Here is a 20,215-nt window from a genome sequence, read left to right on the forward strand (position 1 = left end):
ACAGTTAGGCACACCGTATTAGATGCTACTGCTGCGGTCTAAATATAGTGACCATCCCCCGCACGACCAACGGTACGGTACAGCGGATCCTTAGCAGCAAGCGTCCCGTGTAATAGTAGCTGCGCTGCTCGCGGAAGATTCGCCACGCTTTCCGCGTATTTAACGTCAGCCGGAGAGCCGTGATCTCACGTTACAAATGGCGGAACAGCAGCAACGTGACTCGCTATGCCCCCGGCTGATCGACTATCTGGCAATTGTGGGGGCCCGCTCAACGCATGTGACACGCACCGGGACTGGCAACGTAGGCTCTGCCTCCGGCTCTGCCAGTCAATCGTCCGTGCAGGTTAGTAGCAAATTTGGTGCACAAACACCAAGGACCTTTGATTGGTTAAAATTGTTGCGTTTGTTGATTGGAATAGCTGCCGGAACTGTTGCGACGCTACCCTCCAATGGATCATGATGATTTTCCGCTTCCGTTGGATATGGTGTACTTCTGCCAGCCGGAAGGATGCGTTAGCGTGGGCTCTCGGCGGACGGGTTCGGCGATCCGCGACACGACCTCGTTTGTGTTTACGCTTACCGACAAAGACTCGGGCAAGACGCGGTACGGTATATGTGTGAATTTTTATCGTCCTATCGAAAAATCGTTACCCCGTGTGAGCATCGGTTCGGGTACGGCGGCCAACAAACAGCCACCGAACTGTTCGCTGCGGCGTGAGTCGTGGCGCAAGAGTATGGAGAAGAGTTCCGATTCTGCCTTTTCCAGGTATGATACAGTATGACCCACTGGTTAAGTACAGTAGGTTCACCTGTTCATTATTGTTACCTTTCTGCCTCGCTACAGTGACTATCGGAGCAGCAATATAGCGCCGAGCGACTCTTCCGACCGAGACTGTCCCAGCAGACGGGACTCGGATCCACCGAATGCTAGCACCAACTACGGCACTACCCATCAGTCACTGTTGGGCGTGGTTGGACCGTCCGGGGACTCGGAATCTGGTGGCAGCCATTCGCCCTCGCCACGGGCGTCTCGCAAGCGTTCGAAAATCCGCAACCATTCGCTCACCTCCCTGTGCATACTGTCGCACCATCCATTTTTGACCATTTTTCGCGAATGTCTGTTCATTCTGAAGCGATTAATTGACGCGTGCAACGATTCGTGCAGCCCGAAGCGGATCGGTGCTGCACGACCTTCGGTACGGGACAGCGTTTGGAATGTGCTTACCAACCAGGCGTCCGAGTCGACCAGCTCTGTCATACTGCACGACGTGCAGGAGATCGAAACCTGGATCCTGCGGTTACTGTCAGCGCCCGTACCCGTGCCCGGCTCAACGCGTGTAGAGGTAGACGTCCTGTCGGCCGCACTCTATCAACCGCTCGTGTTTGCGCTTCCCGATCACACCCGGTTTACGCTGGTAGACTTTCCACTGCATCTACCGCTGGAGCTGTTGGGCGTGGACACTTGTCTGCGGGTCCTGACGTTGATACTGCTGGAGCACAAGGTCATCATACAGTCGCGCAACTATAACGCACTGTCAATGTCCGTGATGGCGTTTGTGCATCTGATCTACCCGCTGGAGTACATGTTCCCGGTCATACCACTGTTGCCGACCTGCATGGGAAGCGCTGAGCAGTTGCTGCTTGCACCGACGCCTTACATTATTGGGCTACCAGCAACGTTTCTGATGTACAAGAAGAACTTCAGGTAAGTACGTCGATGATCGTCGTGCAGTTAGGCGAAGTCATGCAATGGTTCTGTTCGACACGTCACTCCTTAGATTACCGGACGATATTTGGCTTGTCGATTTAGATTCGAACAAGTTAACGCCGGCGTCCGGCGATATGGAGGCAATACCGATGCTACCCGAACCGGAAGGCGGAATTCTGAAAAATCATCTCAAACAGGTATGTAACATCAGGATTTGCTAAACCTAACCGCAGCGTCCTTAGATGGTTTTGTTTTCGTAAATGGTGTGCCAGGCACTCAACTCGATGACGTCCGGCAACCAAGCGTCATCGATGCCAAATCGCCAGCAAGCCGTTAATGGGCGTGATAGCTTCAACAACTCTAGCGCCACAGCCACCGGTCTAGCACTGCAGGCACCACAATCGTCTGGATCGCACAGTTCCAATCAGGGTGGAGGGGTGTCGTCCGCCGGTCAGGCACCGTTGACAGCGGCTCCCAGCACTACTACGGTTGCCTCGCAACAGCCCAGCCCTGTCGCACAGCCATCCGCTACGAATCCACTGATTTTCGGTGCCGACGTCGATTCGGTCGATGTGGCAACGCGCGTCGCAATGGTGCGATTTTTCAACTCGCAAAACACGCTCGCCAACTTCACCGAACATACGCGCATCTTGCGTCTCTATCCGCGCCCGGTGGTCGCCTTTCAGATCAACAGTTTTCTGCGTTCGCGGCCCCGTACGTCTGCCTTTCTGAATCGTTTCGCACGCACGCAAGCGGTCGAATGGTTGGCCGAGTGGTCCCTGACGCCCTCGAATGTGGCGTTTCTACGCGTGCAGACTGGCGTACTGGATCCGGCGCAAGTCGGCGATAAGCCGAAATGGTACGCACACGCGCTGAACCCGATACGCTTCCAGGTGTGGGACGAGGGTAGTTCTCTGAGTGTGGCACTCAAGCGTATGCTGCGGCTCGAGAGTCAACCGACGGACGAGAGTGGTTCGGACTCGGACGGTGCAGACAGTACCAGCTCGTCGTACTCGTCGCTCAGTGACTTTGTGTCCGAGATCGTATCGTCGGACCTGTCACCGAGCCTGCACGAGGTTTACGCTAACCAGCACCATCACCACCATCATGTAGCACCGAAAAATCTGTCATCGAATCTGGACCCACATCTCGTGTATCGGCCGCCCAGCTCGTTACGCTTTCCGGAAGGTATGCAGCCCCAACCGAGGGAACCGAGCGGTACCGAGCAGGCAGACTCCGCCGAATCGACATCCTCCAGCCAGTCGGACCTGAGCTCGCCCAGCTTCAACCGGGACTCGGAGTTTGAGTTTAATCCGAAGACACGCAACGAAGTGCATCTGGTGGTGAAGCCGGAGCGGGAACATGGCAGCTTTGAGAACGAGTCGGACTCCAACTCCACGACTACACCGAAAACTATCGTGTCGAAGGATAGTGGAGGTTCGCACGAGGCTGTCGCGGGCGCTAAGCGTAGTGGTAAACTGTGCAAGATACCACCACCGATATCGCCCAACTTTGGACGTCAGCAGAGTGGAGCGAACCTGCTCGCACGTACATCTAGTTCCGGTTCGACCGGATCGGGAAGTCATCCACCGTCGCTTGGGTCGGCAGGTTCGCAGCGCCAGAGTTCACAAGGCTCACTGTTCGAGGTACTGACGACACAGGCAAAGGAACTTGTAAGGGAAACGACACGTCAGAGCAGTCAGGACGGGTTGTTGGCACAGATGGATAAGGTAAGCACTGGGCGGATGATGTGTGGCTATCCCCTAACACCTAACACACACTTGATGTATATCTAATCTTCTCCGTTTCTAGGATGTTCGTTGATTATATATGATTTTAATGTCAATTTCCCCCCGTTTTCTCTAACTCTCCTTCTTTCTGTCTTTCTTTAACCATATTCTGTTGCACGCTGTCCCTTCTTTGTTGTCAAATGTCCTTCAAAATTCTACATTTATGGATTGTGTTAAGTTCAAAGTGCAGGCGAAGGAAATAGAAGAAGATCTCAAGATTCTAGCACCCCTTGAGCAGGTGTGTTTGGTTTGTTTTGGTTTTGATTCTCTATTATGATTAATTTGCTAGCAATGCGGCGGCCTGGTCGCCATTTTTTTAGGATGCAAAAAAATAAATAGTATACACCTATGTACATAGCGTAGCCTTTCCTAGAGGCACCACTAATTGACAGTTAGAGTATGCTTAATCTTCTGTTGAGCTTGTGTGCCGTGCGGATATTCTAGGGCGGACTTGGTCTTGCTAATCGTAATACCATCTGCTTACAGCTTACATTGCAGGCGAAGAAAGCAGCCGAGGAAGCGTCGAAGCAGGCACTCGAAGCATCCAAGCAGGCGGCCGGTGTCAGCAAGAATACGATCGAAGATCTGACGTACGTCGGCAAGTCTACCATTGGCGATCTGACCAAGTCGGCCAAGGAAGTGGCAGCGAAGAAGGGATTACTGCAGCAGGGAGCCGGACCGTACTCGGGCCCTCAGTCGCTAAATTCGCCAACATCGAACACGGTGGCCACCACCAATCAGTCGCTGTTTTCCTCGATAACTAGCGATTTTAATGGGATCGCCCAATCTACATCCTCCATGTTTTCCGATCTGTTCGGTAGCAAGCAGAAAAACCAACCACAGCACCAGCAGCACCAACAGCCACAACACCAGCAACATCAGCAGCATCAAATGCAGCATCCCCAACAGCAGGTTGGTGGTGATGGGCAACGGGCAACCAGCATGCTCCAGCAGCAACAGATGAAGATGAAGGAAAAGCTATCGTTCGATCCATTCCCCGGTCGGAAAGGTTTGGTCGAGCGTAACCCGCTGATCAAACATTCTGGTCCAAAGCAAACAAAGGAGGAAATTCAGCGGATACAGAACGCGGAACGGTCGACGAGCAATTCGGAAAATCAAACGTTCCTCAAGGATCTGGTGAATCAGGTGCTGGCCGGTGAGGGCGTTGGATGGTTAAAGCTGAACCGGCTGAAGAAGCTGATGGAGGACGAATCGTACCGCATGCTGGTGCTCGGGAAGCTCAACAGGACGCTGGAGCGAAAAATTGGTCCAGATGATCATATCGACGATGTGGTAAGTGTGTGTGGGGAAATGCATGTGGGGTAAGATTTAGGTTTATTTTCTAACCTTCAATCTTCAAAAATTCAAAACTAGTGCATATCGAAATCGGTGTACAAGGGCACGCTAAAGTGTTTGGTAGCGATCACGCACGGGCTGGAGCACACGATAGGCAACTTTGGGCTCGGCGGTATGGCGTCCGTGTTTCAAATGATGGAAATCGCCCACACGCACTACTGGAGCAAGGATCTAACCGAGGGTTCAGGTTCGGACATGTCCGCCAGCTTACTGTCTAGTCAGGTACGCTCTCGTTATGATGCAGCAGGTGTAGAAAACCATTTTTCTTAATTTCTCTCTCTCACGCTCTTCCTCACCTCACAGAGTGTTAGTCCGATGGGTAGCCGAGAGAACCTACGGTCCCCGCAAAGTCCCACCGAAATGTCGGATTGGATGTTGGGTGGTTCGCGGAAAAGTTCCACCGCCACTACCACCGAGCACGTTGTCTTATCTCGCCATCCGTCGGAGAATGAGCAGGAGAATCAGTCCACGTCCGAGATGTTCAAGGACATGCTGTCACTGAAGCGCTACGTGCTGTTTAACAAGCTGACGTCGTTCGATTCGGAGGTAGGCGATAGTCGATTTTGCCAACGCTATGGTGTTTAGAGGACTATTAGTTTTAAAAGTCACATAACGTCTTCCTGCTTATCTATTGTGAATATCGCGTTTTACTTGTAAAATGATTAGATTGAAATGAGAGTCCACTACACTAATAATGTCAAGCAACTGTGCAAATAGTTTGGTATCCGTAGGATTCGCTGACAGGCTGATGCCTTTTGCATCATGACTCTGATCACAGTGTACATCGCTACCAAAGTATGTGTACGGAGGTTTAAGCATTAGCTAGCCTTTTGAACCTCAAAACAATCGTCTGTGACTTCTTGCTGTATTATAGTACAAACGGAACCTTCAACGAATGTCCAGACAGTTACGTTTTTCATGTGTTTTTGTCCATAGTTAACTTTATAGTTTTGATTTTGATGCTCAATGTCAAAGTTTTCGTTTCGAGACCACAACAACCCATTAATAAGCTAATGGTCCTGATTGGTCCCGTTTGTTTGCTAGTTTTACACCTGCGCTCTCTTACTTTACTACCTTACTCTATGCAGCCCTAAACATTTTGGTTCTCTCTACATCCGTTCTGTGTATTACGCTTGAAATCTGTGTCTCCCTCACCTCTCGCCACACAGGGTAGCATTGCGATGCAAGATTCATCTGGGACATTATCTGTCGCTAGTGACGTTTTGCCGCAACAGCAATCCGGTGACTTTTTGGCCACCTCCATCTCGTGCCGCTCGACGGTGTCGGATACCGAGTATGAGAAGGTAAGTTACACGGATGGAACGTTTCTGTTTCTTTGGTGATGGTGACGATCTTTCCCATTTGATATCACCCTCATTTGCCAACACACCTTAAGTTCTACAATCAACTCTTCATTGTGCGTGCGTGTGTATGTTTTTTTTTTAAATTTCTGTTGTTTTCTTGTGCGCTTCATCTTCTTGTGTGTGTGTGTGTGTGCGCGTGTATGAGCGTGAGTGTGTGTCGTGAAAATGCATGGCATCAATGGTGGATTGAATTGGATAACTTCACACGCGTTCATTCGTGCATTTTACTTACAGTTCCCGAAAAGTTCCACACTGAAGGACGCAAAAAAGATGGCGGGCGGTATATTTTCCGGCAAATCGTCACTGAGTGCCGGGTTCCGGTACACCGGCGGCAGCCTGATTCCTTCGTCCGGTTCGCCGTCACCCGACGCACCGCGGGTGTATCTGTTCGAGGGCTTGCTAGGTAAGGATCGGTCCAGCATTTGGGATCAGATGCAGTTCTGGGAGGATGCGTTCCTGGATGCGGTGAGCCAGGAGCGGGACATGATCGGGATGGATCAGGGACCGGGCGAAATGATGGAACGGTACAAGGCACTGTCGGAGTCGGAGCGCAAGCGGCTAGAGCACGACGAGGATCGCCTACTATCCACCATGCTCTACAACCTGACCGCCATCTTGGTGATGCTGAATGTGCACAAGCTGGAGATAAAGAAGAAAGTGCGCCGCTTGCTGGGCAAGAGCCATATCGGGTTCATTTACTCGCAGGAGGTGAATTTACTGCTCGATCAGATCAACAATCTGGTAGGTAGTACGGATGCTAGCCAGTCGCACCCATTCTAACCCCGGCACTATCGCTCTCTCCCGCAGCACGGCAACGATATCGATCTGAAGCCACTCGGATCCCGGTTGCTTCATCGGCAAAGCTTCACCGTCCACCAGGGTATCGATGCAAGCGGTTCGCTCCGGTTTATCGAGGTGCGTGATGATGGGCTGGTGTTGCGCTCGGTCAACGGCAGCATCACCGAACGGTGGTGGTTCGAACGGCTCGTCAACATGACGTACTCGCCGAAAACGAAGGTACTGTGCCTGTGGCAGCGTAACGGTGGCCAAACACAGCTACACAAGTACTACACGCGCAAGGTAAGCCCAGCGAAGGATTCATGGGACGCATGCTTCCGCACACCTAAACGTCGACCTATTTCACCTTCGACCTACAGTGCAAGGAGCTGTACAATTGCATCAAGGAGTCGATGGAGCGCAGTGGATGTGCGGGCCAAGCGCCCGAGCTAGGAGGTGAGTTCCCGGTGCAGGACATGACTACTGGCGAGGGCGGTTTGCTACAGGTGTGCCTTGAGGGCGTCGGACTGTTGTTTGCCAACAGCAAGGTAAGCTAACAAAGTATGCTCGCTTCTTACACTGTTTAGCCCGACACCCCGAACTTGTATGTTCTTTCCTTAGCTTGTACCGTGTTTCCTTGATTTTGATCTCGTTTATTTCCTATTCATCATGCTCTTCTTATCAATGTCTTTCCCACTACTTACTTAAATGCATCATTTTCGCACTCGTACCATTCTCCCTACCAAAACGGATATCAAGATCTCACCCCTGATCGAGCGGAATTCGTTTTGTACAGCCGAGAGTGTGGTGTGTTTCTCGCTGACGAAAAATTCGACCGACTAGCGGACATCCAGTGTCGCTTGTTGTACAACAAGAATTTCAAACCAAACGTGATTTACAGTTTACGTCCTAAAAAACATCCCCTGATCATCTCGCGAATTGTATCATCCGGAAATCAGGGATATTGTGTTAGGCTTAGAATTAGTATCCGTCCAGACACTTGAGAGTTACATCTCGACCATCAAACTGAAGTTGAAGCTGTTGTTTAGATCTCTTTCATCTCGTTATGGTGGAATTCATCCTTCATCCACAAACAGAACGCGAGACCCATCAATTTTTGGGTCCGCTTTGGGAAGATCTAGTTATGCCAGTAATGTCAGGGTTTCCGATAGGCATGAATTGCTCACTAGAACATATACTTTTCCTCCTTTCTCGCTGTCTATCAATTCTTGGTTCTTGGTTTGGTATTGGTTTATCGTTTACTGGGTTTCGAGTTTCTCGTGGTTGAGTTTGCTTGCGTATTACTGACACGGTTTTGTGTTTGGATTTGGTTGTCCATTTTGTTTGATTGTTTTTCTTTTAATGTTTGTTTTCTTTCTCTACTTCTTCCTGAGTTTACGCGTTCCGAATGCGGAAGTTACGGATCATTCAATCGATTTCAGTTCCAAACCTAATGCTAACCGTATCAAGGACCGTCTCTAGGTTGGCGAATCGCGAATGGCCTTGCACATTCTACCCTCTTTATCAAGTCACGGTGCGAAACGATGACGAGTCTTGCAGTCTACTTAGACTACTAACTCCAAACATATACCCAAAATGCTCGTGTGTACCCGTATTTGCGTATTTTGAATAACAGCTCATCAGCATACTACCTACTCCCTATCCCATAACTTACAGAATATAATAAGCACAACTTGCGTGTAGATGTCAACGTTATATATCTATATATGTTTTGTCAACCCTAATTTAGTTACGTTTCGTTTTTTTTTTCATTTCCCACATATCTTTAGCAATGATATTCCAACTCTTATAACGCATGTTTTCGGTTCCTTTATACCCATTATTCTAGTATCACTTATACTTACAGTATGAGAACTTCTCCATGTAACTTACTGCAAAATCAGATTTATAAAAGAAAAAACAGTATGATACACATATGGCTGTATGTGTGTGTGTTTGTGAGACGAGTCATTTCGATTTCGTGCTATAGGAGAGCATTAGTGTCACTCGCTGGTGTCCACCATTATTTGTTCATTTGGTTCCATTTTGTATTCAGAGTACGTCAAACTAGAAAAACAAAGATCCTCTATGTACTATACTGTCCTCTAGTATATCTCTATCAATAAATATACCTTTTGGCACTAGAACGTACACCAACCCCCCCCCCCCCCCCCCCCACCCAACGACCAAGCAGGTTTTTGGAGATACTTGAACGAACCTATTCTTGATACCTGCTCTCACTGTTTGCCGTCTTCAAATTCTACATACATCCATACAATCCAAGTAGAGTTATTTGTCCGTAGCTTCGATATCCGAATCCCCCCAAGGATAGATGGGTTTTGTTTTCCTAGCTATATCTTCGCTCCTATCAGTGTGAACTATATCTTGGTGACTATACTCTTTAACGAAGAAAGCAAGCAATAGTAAAAGAGACAGAAACATGTGTTTTTTAAAGAGCAAAAGCCAGAGAGAGAGAGAGAGAGAGAGAGAGTGATAGCTGATCATATTATTTTGCTTACCTTTATTATACATATATACATATACGCATTAACAGTCTCTACCGTCGCTTACTTGCATTTGTTTAAACTCTGCCGGCTAGTGCATTTTGGGCCTAATCCTTACTAAGCACGCACAAACTCATTCAAACTAATTGTTATCGTTATCCATTATTTATGTTCGTTTGTTTGTGGTCTCGTCTATTCTTCCAAATTCTCTTTATCAAGATGCTGATATATGATCATTTCGGAAGCTACTACTGTTTTTTTTTTCTTCTTATGAATTGTTGCGTCCATTTCGGGATTATGTTTTGTGATGTCTTTCTCTATACCAGCTATATTTTGTTCATATTACCCTTTATAACACTATATACACAAAATGGAGTTTTTTTTAAAACAGTCTATAAGATACGCTAGAAATAGAAATGTTCAAGCTCCAAAGATCGTTGGTCTGTGCGCAGCAGGACACTAAGTATTCTTGGGTCTAAGGGTTGAGTCCATGGAAAATGTTGAGGTTAAGGTTTCTTGCCCTTGTTAATTAGAATCTTTGATACTACAGTGATAGAAGACAAGAATAAAAAAAAAAAAACTTCAACAGATTCGGAGTGAACTAAATCATAGTTAACAAAGAAAAGAGCTGTGCCTAGAACCACCAACTAAAAAAAGTTCTATCCCATATTGAGACAGGATTATTTTCGAAGTCCATATGTCCTTAACTACCAAGAGTTACAGAGCACAGAGTTTCCCTAGAAGATCATTAACGCGGATAGGTAGTTTGATAGACTAGTGTCCAATAATTCTAATACTTTCGTTATGCGCCAACTATAAACCTCAACAATCGTTCTTGAAGTTGATCTCGCTTTTGGGGTCTAGAAGTTCGAGAAGTTTTGGCTTCCATGACTTGATTTGCGCTACAGTTGGTTAGTAACGGCTCCTGCCAAGTTATTTCAACAAGTCAGAAATATCAGACCAGGTGCTAGCGATGGCGAAGACTATAAGAACTAGGGTTTGCAGGGTTCTTCGGGTAGATAAGCAATGAGCATAATACAAAAATAAGACAGTTCTCTTTATACCAATGCAACAGCCGGTCAATGTTGCCGAAACATTTTTCGTAAACCAGGGCTTGTTTTTCCTTCGTTTCCACTACGTTTCCTCTTTATTTTCCACTTTATTTCTGCCACACAAAAAAAAAACACTCCATCACGAACACTGTGCGGTACTCTGCCTAAGATAAAAAAAAACTTTTTTTTCTTTTTGTGTACGGTAACACTCCTCCTAAAACGCGCCGAAATATGTCTTTGTGCCTTCAGCACGTGATTTTTGTTTTTCCTTCTAGATCATACGTTCTTAAGTCTACTACCTTACATTACCTACTATTCTTCCCTTTGCGAACGTAGAGAGTGTGTTTGGTCCGAACAAAAAATATGAAAAAAGAGGAATACAAAATCAAAAAGACTTTTGAGATGGTCCTTGAGTGTACGCGGAATCGCTTTTCAGTTACTTAAACTCTACACTGTGTTTTGTCTCGTTTGTTTTTTAGTTTCAAATTTTAGTTTAGCTTTGGTTTTAATATTATTTTTCATTTTACCGCTGTCAAAGTGAATTTAACGTGTGTGTGTATCTTTTTGGTTGAACAAACTGCATTTCATGAAGTATCATTTTTTGGTCCCGGTCCCCTGCTCTTATTGGAAGAATAATTTAGCTTGACAAGGTCTTCATACAGTAGTTACTGCGGAAGACCTGTAGATAGAAGAGTAGTCACAAACTTTAACGGAAAAACCAAAACAAAAAAACAGTCAGCCGTCCTGTGCCCGTTTCCTCATAGTAAAAGGGTTTTTAATATATCGTTTTTTTATCATCATAAAATTTAGATTGCATACTTTCTCCCTCATACCTCATTCGTAAACAAACAAACAAGAAAAAAACCCCCCGAATAATTGAACTATCATTTAAAAAAACAAAACTAAACCGGAGCAATTTATTATAGAAACTTCACTAATCATGATTTTCTCTACCTTTCTCTTTTATTCCTCCTTTTTAACACCTGTCGAATCATGACGATTTCGATACCTATTCATGAAACCGTAAACAATGTTGCAAATTACGCAAAAACGAAACCTTGACCGCCACATCGTACAAAATGAAATGAAATGTCAATCGTATAATGAAAAAAAAAAACATGAAATACGTTGCAAAACATAAATCTGGATCATTTTCAAACAAATTACTAATACTCATTTGCTGGAAAGGATTTTGAGGTACAGTTACATTTTTTCTCTATTTAACTAATTATGTAATAAGTGAGACATCTTGCAAAAAAAACCAAAAAAAAAAACAAAACTTCTTCCACACTATTCACTCACAATGTACACGCAAAGAAAAATCTTCCCAACCCCTGCCCACCCCTTTTCCACTCCCTCCTTTTCTTCCTCAAAAAAAGGAAAAAATGTTAAAATAAACTTCCAAACTATTCCTCGCCCTCCTTCCCCGCCCCCAAAACATCAACAATGTAGGCCATAATAATCTGATTGTTGCTGTTTATTATATGTACGATGTATATCGTTTGGTTTTGTTTGTTACTGCTTCATTATTGATCAGTTCGATACCTACTCTGCTCTTATGTTTCCCTATCCACCTAATTTGCCCTCACGCTACAGAGATTAGCTCAACGTTTTGATTTTTACGTACACGAACCACACATCTCTCCCCCCCCCCCCCCCCACAAGTAATATATATTGCTGGATTGTGGATTTACACACATACACGCTAACTCCGTAAATCGCATCTCCACCTACAAGTAGAGAGCCTACCTACTAACTACTATCGTTTCAAGAAGCTTAATCGTATTGTATTTTTTCCCACTTTCCCCTATCAGATCCTAATTGATTTGATTAGTGTATTTACCAGACAGTGCCGAACCCAATTATACCTACACTTATTTTAATATCTTTTTTTTTTGTGTTTGTTGAAAATAATAAAACTAGAAAAATTAGATAAAATAGTCACACTAGAAAGCCGTAAAGAAGTATTAACCATGTAGTTTTATTATTTCCGCTTAGCCTTAACAAAACCAATGCTTCAAATAAAATTGCTACATATTACACAAAGTATATGAACGAATACGGAATCTCTTGTTTTCAGCATTTAAAATTCGTTTAAAATTATCGACCAGACCATCTTACTTTCTTGCGGAGTGTTTTTTATACTTTTAAATTACGTTACTTTCAAAAGATTTGGACCCAGTTCTTGTTTCGTGTTTTTTGCTGTTACTACTCTCATTGCGTAATACTTTGCAAACACGTTTTTTTTTTTGCTGTGAAATATTCTATATTTTTACCTTTAAAAACATATGTTTGTTTGCGTATTTTTGAACGAATTTTAAAGCAATTTAAATTTGAAGCTTAAAGCACTATTTTCCCCGTAGGTATTCGTATCACGTATGGAGAAATTTTGTATGTTTATTTACATACGATAAATGTTCGTAAATGGTTGTTAAAAACAGGCAGGTATCATTGTGCTGGGCGCTGTAAATCTGTTTTCATTTTTATTTGTTTGCGTTTCATTGTTTCATCTCACTGTCTTTCCTTGGAAAATAGGTGCGCAAGGTGGAATTTTAATGAACGCTTCTTATAACTTTTCTTCCGTTGCTCACTATTTAAAAACAAAAATTTCGATGTAATGTTTACTCCTAGTATTTACGCGTTTCTAAAAAAAAATCATCATCACATAATAATAAAAACAATCATTTAGAGTGAGAGAGCGAGAGAGAAAGAGTGACACGAAGAAAGAGAAAGAGAGCGACAGAGAGAGAGAGAGAGAGAGAGAAAGAGAGAGAGAGAAATATAAAAAGGCGACACATTATATTGCCCTCACATCTGTTCATTTCGGTTGTTTGATTTAGTTAAAACTAACGAAAAACGAAAATCACATCACAGCTGCTGTAATCTGTCAAGTAATTTAATGTAAATTGAGTTTTAGTGGCTTCAGCAAGTTGTTGGCATTGAATAGCGATCTACCGCCAGCTCCCCAAAAATTGTTTTCCTGTTTTATTCTTTTGAGGTAATTTAAAAATATTGTATTGTACAAAAAAAAAAAACCCCGTCTGTAAGCGAATTGTTGTACTTGAAGTTTTGTTTTTCTAAGAAATTTGGAAAAGTCTTAATTAACTTTTGTTGGCATTTTTTTTAAATGAATATTTCCATCTTTTTTTCTACAAATTAGTGTATTATGAAAACCAAGCTTTAAAAGTAAAGTCTAGCAAGTAAATCTGGATTGTTTTTTTTTTTTTGAAATAAAGCATTTGTTTTGTTTGGTTCAGTTTTTCCTTCATTTTTTCGATAATGGTTATTTATCGCATGCTTTTTTTTTAAACCCGCCCCACCCAAAATCATGCCCAGTAAATCCCAGTTGAAAGTGTTTTGCTCTCCCTCTAACCGAAGAATGCAATTGGTTGGTTGACGGTTGTAAAATTTGGAGCTAGTTGTGTTTTGATCTGTTTCGTTTTTGTTTTTTTTCACTTTATTATTTCACTTTATTTATTTTCTTAAAAAACCATTTCCATGCGTAAAAATGAAATAAGAAAATTTTTAAAATCAAAATTTTGCTATTTTAGATTATCATACTAACTATACAGCAATCGTTTCGATTTAGTTGTCTAATTTTTTCGTTTGTTTTCGTCACAAATCGTGTAAAAAGCAATGCAGTTTTCGTTTTCGTTTCTCTCTCAATATTGTTTGTTTCTTTTCTACAGTTCAATTTTCATACAGTCAATGTTTCAACTTTCATTTTGTACTTGTGTCAAGAAGAACAAAACAAAAAAAACCAGCCTGAACAAATTTATATACTTTAAAATAAGCTGTTTCAGTTTCCTAGTGCCCGAATCGTTTTCCGAAGACCATCTCACAAGTAAATTTGTTTGTGTATATGATAATATGTTCCCAAGTTTCGCAATCTGGACATGTGTTTTATCGAATGGTGTAATTGATCCTTTATGTTTAGTAGGCAAATTATGGTTTCCCCTCTCCCTAAAAACAATAAATAAATAAAACAAGCGCATCTTCTTTTTGCCTCTTTTGCCCGATAGTGTGTGCATAGATGTTGATACAATAATTAGATTTTAAAGTTAGACACATTAGATTTACCTGTCAAAACATACAAACAAAAAATCATCGCTCATAATTTTAACCACGCGTACACTTAATGTATGCGTCGCATCAACACAACGCAATTGATTGATTGGAAATATATTTTTTTTACTTGCAGGGTTTGCCATTCCATAAAACAAGCATTATAAACACCGGAACAACGTAGAATTTTAGATGCACACCCTCACCTGGCTTGAGTACACATTACATCATTTTAGTTACGCTGTTTCGATTGATAACAAAAATTTCCGATTTTTTTAGAGCATCGTCAGATTCGGCCCTTTTTCCGTACATTTATGGCGGCTATGTTTAGCATACAAAGATGATTTTTTTTTGGTACTGGGTGACTAACAATCCAAGTGTCATGATAAACGAATCGCAAATTCTAAACGAAACACCCGAACCGTTCCGAATCCAAGCCGATGACCATGCTCAAGGTCTGCTAAGACAATTACAGATTGTCTTATTGATTGAAACAGCGTAGCTCAAAATGACGTTAATGTGTGTTCAAGTGGGAAAAAGGTTGTGTGTCTTGAATCTTTGCATTGTTTCAGCTATTCTTACGCTTGTTCTATGGACTGAGAAACCCTGTATTATTCACCTGGTTTCGTTTTTTCTTTTTAAATATTTCGGTTACTTGAGTTTCCGCTCTGTACTACTGTACATCGATCTTGTATGATGCTTCGTTTGATTTTTTTTATTCGTTTTCATTACCGCACACACAAACACACACACACACGCACACCGCTAGCATAAGCTAGTTATGTTACGCGAGTCACACAACCTTCAAACCCAGCTATACATACCCATTTTTCACTACACCCACGCTCTCATTTTGCCGGTAGATCCGTAGGCCATTCGGGGGTTATCTCCGATCTTGTAACGATGCAGTTGCATTTTTCTTCATTCTGTTCCATTCTCGTTGTTTTGGTTCGTCTTTCATTTTCCCATTTGTTTTCATTGTTTTCCTTGTTTTCTTTTCTTCTTGTGCTCGTGTTTTCTTTTTGTTTTACTTCAAAATTTTCGCTTCCAAGCCTAGAACTAGCGAATGCTGATGATGGTAGCCAGTTTTAGTAGTTGTTTGCTATGTTTTTTTTTCTGTTTGGTTTTTAGATGAATAAAAATAAAAGCAAACCGTGTCGTATTGTAACAGAACCAATCATTAGACTGTAATACTTTTTCTTTTCCTTTTACGCCAAAAACGATATAGTTTCCTATTGCTGGATTAGTATCGAATGCTGCCGATAAAAAAAAAACGCCTAGACACTTTCACTTGCTAAGGATAATTGATAACGTTCTTCCCTTATGTAAATGTTTGCCGTTTTACATGCAACGCAAAGTATACATACACATCATACACACAAAACACACCATACACCACCATTTTCACATTCACAATACCTCCCTCCCGACCAACCCCACCACCCACCCAGTACAGAGCAATGATATGGCAGCAGGTTGGTTGCGCATGAATTAGTTGGCGCAATCTTAACTTCTCCTAACCACACACACAAATTCAAAAATAAATTCAAATTCAAATTGACAGTTAATACTGATTGGCACCAGGCGTGTTTACTTCTATCTGGTTACAAGTTTAATAGTGCACCATACATTACACACACACACATAAACATGCACACCCACCCACACACACACACACACAAATGCGCGCAGATGCATACCAGCTGTTTGTATCAGATTAACGTTTGTTGTTAATATGCTTTTTCCCGTTCTACTTCATTCGGCGGAATCAAACCATTTCTTCTGATTCCCGTTTTTTGGTGTACGGCTACCTAACAGTTTTTCATCCGACTGAACCACATACGGAAGTGCTTCACACAGAAAGGTGGAGTGTTCATACTGGAAGAGTACAGTAAGTATACCCATTACCAAGCATTACTGTCGGTCTGTTATCGGTCAACTAATGAATTTTTTTTCGTTGCTTATCTTTGCAATTCTAGATCCTAAAACGAGACTTATTATACAGCGGAAATACAAATCTGCGATGGTAAGTTGCTGATGTGTTGGGACCCTTTTGACCAGACGTTGGGCAGGGTTCTCCAGGGACAAATCTTCCATTGCCTCAAACTACCGCAGTATCACACGTTTATGTGCATTTGCCAAGAGTTTTTGAATATACTATTCACGCCTTACTCTCTCTCGTTAACTTGTCCCGACGACTCACTATTATCCCTCAACAACATGGTTTTGTCCCCCATCGTTTCCAATATCATGTGTTTTACGTCTTTCTTGTCGGCTCAGCTAGAAAAGGGTCTCTCAAGTTGATGCTATTTACACGGTCTTTAAATCTGCGTTTGATCGTGTGCCTTTTCTATGTGAGCGTGGTCTCAGCTATACGCTTCACATTGACTCCATAGTTTCCAGAGCCTGGAAAACTCTTGGTACTATAAGACACACAGGCATACAGGATTTCAGGTCCCTCGGCTCGAGTTCATATTGATCGCATCGTGCCAGTGCAGAGGTCGTACATCAGGTTCGCTATTCGAAGAGTCCTTAGTCTCTAGGTGTCAACTGGACTCAAAACTCTTGAGACTCGCCGCCTCCATTACCAGGTCCTTTTTATTGCTTACCTGTTATTTTGATCCTATTGATGCACCGTCACTACTCTGCTCGATCCCTTTTTTTTGGTTCTCTGCTTCGTGCTTTGTCCACTTTCAACTCCCTGTCTGTTTGATTTCTATCTTACACCTCCTGTTTTCCGTTCCATACTACGATACCCTCGTTAATCCCTAGCCCCTTCGTAAATCATCGTCCCAAGTCCCAATAATGGGCCCTTATGGGCAGGTCCTCCAGGGACAAATCCCATCCGGATCGCTCCCCCATAGTGATCCGTAGTGAGGACTCAGTGATCCAACCTCATGGTATCAAAAAGTCTTGTAAAAGTTTTGTATTATATGGACGGCATAGCCAAGTACGAATAAAGTAGTTGAATGTAGGCACAGAAATTGGAAATTGGAAGAGAAGTCTTCTAGTCAACAGACATACGTAACGAAATTGCTAGCGTAACCAAAGCTAGACGACGGGTGCGTTGTTTTGAATAATGTCGTAAAAATAAAAGATTAAACAATGCAACAACACCATTAACTGGAACCTGTTCACCGGTAAAACAGTCAGGAGCAATGTTGCCGCATCTCGGGGTGTCATCTGCCATCCGGTTTTACAAGCTAATTAGATCGTAAACTATCGGTACTGCAATCGCACAACTATTGTGCAGTTGGTGGAGTTGGCTAATGGTCAACATCTTGTTTGTCTCGCTAGGCAGATGACATAATGTGCGGCCCCCATTTGATTGATTTTTATATTTGACCCTTCCCCCCTCCCCCTGGCATCTTGCGCCCATCAAACCTAAGCGAAATTTCTCTACCAATTGTTTTGCAGGCCGATCAAATCTGCTATGCCGTCCTGTGCGTGTTCTCCTACATTGCTGCCGGTCAGGACCAGACGAAGCAACAGCACGGTACATCACCCGGGAAGGGAGCGTCGTCTTCCGCCGACCGTCAGACCGGTGTGTCCGGTACACAGCCAACCGTCGGTCTGTCACCGTCGGCCAAAGCTGGCCAATCGCAGGCGCACCAGCAGCAAATGCAATCCCAAAAAATTCCGCAAACCCATCTCCCACAGCAGAGCTCACCGAAGCTGAAAACAGTGGTTGGCAAACCGATTAGCCCGAAACAACCGACACCGACCATCCAGCAGCCCGTACAGCAGCAGCAGCAGCAGCAGCAACAACAGTACCAGCCTCCATCACACCCACCTCCAACGCTTCAATCACAACCACCACAGCAAAACCTTCAACGAAAGCTCTCCAACACCTCCCAAACCGATGCGGGTGTACCCGGGACGGTAAAGCCGCCAACGATTCCCGCGCGCCCGAAAGCGGTCACACCCTCCAGCTCCGTCACGAGCAGTCCACCCTCGACCAAGGCACCGATACTGCCGGCAAACCGTGGCCCACCGCCAGCCATTCCACCGCGCACCAGCCTTTCCCAGCGGTCCGATTCCGTCAGCAGTAGCGTCAGCCACCAGCAACCCCTGCAGCGACAGTACTCCGCCATCGAACCGTCCGCTTCCGGCCGTCAGTCTGCCAGCAAACCGTTCCCATTCCGTTCGCTCCAGAAACAGTCGACCGATGCGGGCGCTTCGTTGGAACATTGAGCTGCCAACACAGGCGGGATTGTGGGGATCCCAAGCAGAGAGTACAGTACACGCAACCACAATACAACGATAGAAACGTTTTGCCGGAGAGTGCAACGCAAGTCTTCTAGTTCTATATTAAACACAGTATAGAGGCGTGCGCTGGTATATCCACGCCACATACAGTGGAGCAAACAAATCAGCATCAGGACACTTCGATCGATATACATATATACATACTGGTATAGAAAAGAGTCAACCCAACTCGTGTCGCGCGTGCTGTTAAGATAAGCTTTAATCCAAATACACACCTACAGGTAGAGGATAACGAGCGGGTCTCGCTTCTTAAGGCGAATTAGTTCAGTGTATTACAGTGTTTGCCGCCGCCTGTCATTGCATTGCCGGACCGGACCTGATGTTAATGTTGTGCGTCGATGAATTTGCGTTCCGTTGCCGTTTATGAGGGAGATGCATGTATGTTGCGTTTTGATGCAGTGCACAAATCGTTAGGTGGATGTTAGGCAGATTTATTTTGATTTTGCCCGCGCACAACTTCGGGTAAAATCGCAATTTAGTGGTGATAGTAACATAGAACGTTATGTTAAGGGGTTAGGCAACATACAGCCTGTACGTGTGCAGTCGCATACAGGAGTCCTAGTAGTCCCAGGTTTGCCTCCGGTTGCTCTATTTTTAATTGTGTCACAAAAGTAGCAGCGCCAATGTAAAAAAACACCCCCTCCTAAAGGACAACCACGTTGCGTTTACGTTGATGAATCTTAAAAGCTTTAAATAATATATCATGCATGGCGTTCGTATCAAAAACCCAAAAAAAACACACATCCCCCAACCCACTACTATACACCTAAAGCCCCCTAATCCGTTTGGCGGATGTATAGGCAAGCTTTTCCCGAGAAAAAAATCGAGTTATCCACGACCCAACGATAGCGTAGCAGCCAGTGTGATAGTGACCAAAACAACCCTGTACGCGCTGCGAGCGACCACAAGAGCAATACATACAAATGCAAATCGAGCGACGGCAGATCAAATGATGAAAATAGTACGATATGCGAGTTGCGGAGGGTAACGATCCAACAATAAAGAGGCATCCAATAGATCTGATCGCTTTGTCTGGGAAACTGCAGATGACGCACCCAGGAAGCGAACGGGTCCCAAGCCACGTGAGTTTGAAAGATTCGAACATTCGAGCTTCCGGCTATCGGCTGTGAAGTTAGGTGTGAGATGAAGTTTGGTGATATCGACACGTAAGTATTTTACTACAACGCGTCTTCTGTTTGTAACAGCTGATAGTAGTCAATTTGCGTATCCACATGTTTGTGTGGTATCAAGCCGTCAACTTAACGGACGTTAACTATATCAACACCGTCTGCAATTTCGTCAATCGAAAGCTTTTAAGATTTCTTTGCCT

The 20,215-nt window shown here is 44.1% G+C and overlaps 3 protein-coding genes across 3 annotated transcripts in view; 2 read left to right on the forward strand and 1 right to left on the reverse strand.

Moving 5' to 3' along the window:
- The window catches only part of LOC126561855 (protein lava lamp-like), a 122,442-nt gene extending 104,099 nt beyond the window's left edge, over nt 1-18,343 (forward strand). The window contains exon 7 of the mRNA XM_050218201.1: nt 18,332-18,343. The gene's annotated coding sequence lies outside the window, so the exon portion shown is untranslated. The remainder of the gene's footprint in view (nt 1-18,331) is intronic.
- LOC126567281 (protein retinal degeneration B) overlaps nt 1-20,215 on the reverse strand; it is a 208,646-nt gene that overhangs the window by 90,527 nt on the left and 97,904 nt on the right. The window lies entirely within an intron of this gene.
- On the forward strand, nt 153-18,810 carry LOC126561483 (MAP kinase-activating death domain protein). Its single transcript, XM_050217700.1, has 16 exons — nt 153-343; nt 420-766; nt 845-1,705; nt 1,779-1,905; nt 1,981-3,438; nt 3,677-3,736; nt 3,985-4,791; nt 4,873-5,076; nt 5,158-5,400; nt 6,024-6,158; nt 6,453-6,959; nt 7,026-7,298; nt 7,376-7,543; nt 16,435-16,507; nt 16,596-16,642; nt 18,034-18,810. The coding sequence occupies exons 1-16, from the start codon at nt 197-199 to the stop codon at nt 18,808-18,810; spliced, it is 6,234 nt and encodes a 2,077-aa protein (XP_050073657.1). The 5' UTR covers nt 153-196.

This window comes from Anopheles maculipalpis, chromosome X (genome assembly GCF_943734695.1).
Source record: "Anopheles maculipalpis chromosome X, idAnoMacuDA_375_x, whole genome shotgun sequence".
NCBI lineage: Eukaryota > Metazoa > Arthropoda > Insecta > Diptera > Culicidae > Anopheles > Anopheles maculipalpis.

Excerpts from the sequence above, each read along its gene's own strand:
- LOC126561483 (XM_050217700.1), top strand. The coding sequence starts at position 197 with ATGGCGGAACAGCAGCAACGTGACTCGCTATGCCCCCGGCTGATCGAC. Across the intron at positions 1,906-1,980 it reads TGAAAAATCATCTCAAACAG|GCACTCAACTCGATGACGTC; the intron begins GTATGTAACATC and ends ATGGTGTGCCAG. Across the intron at positions 16,508-16,595 it reads GTTCATACTGGAAGAGTACA|ATCCTAAAACGAGACTTATT; the intron begins GTAAGTATACCC and ends TTGCAATTCTAG.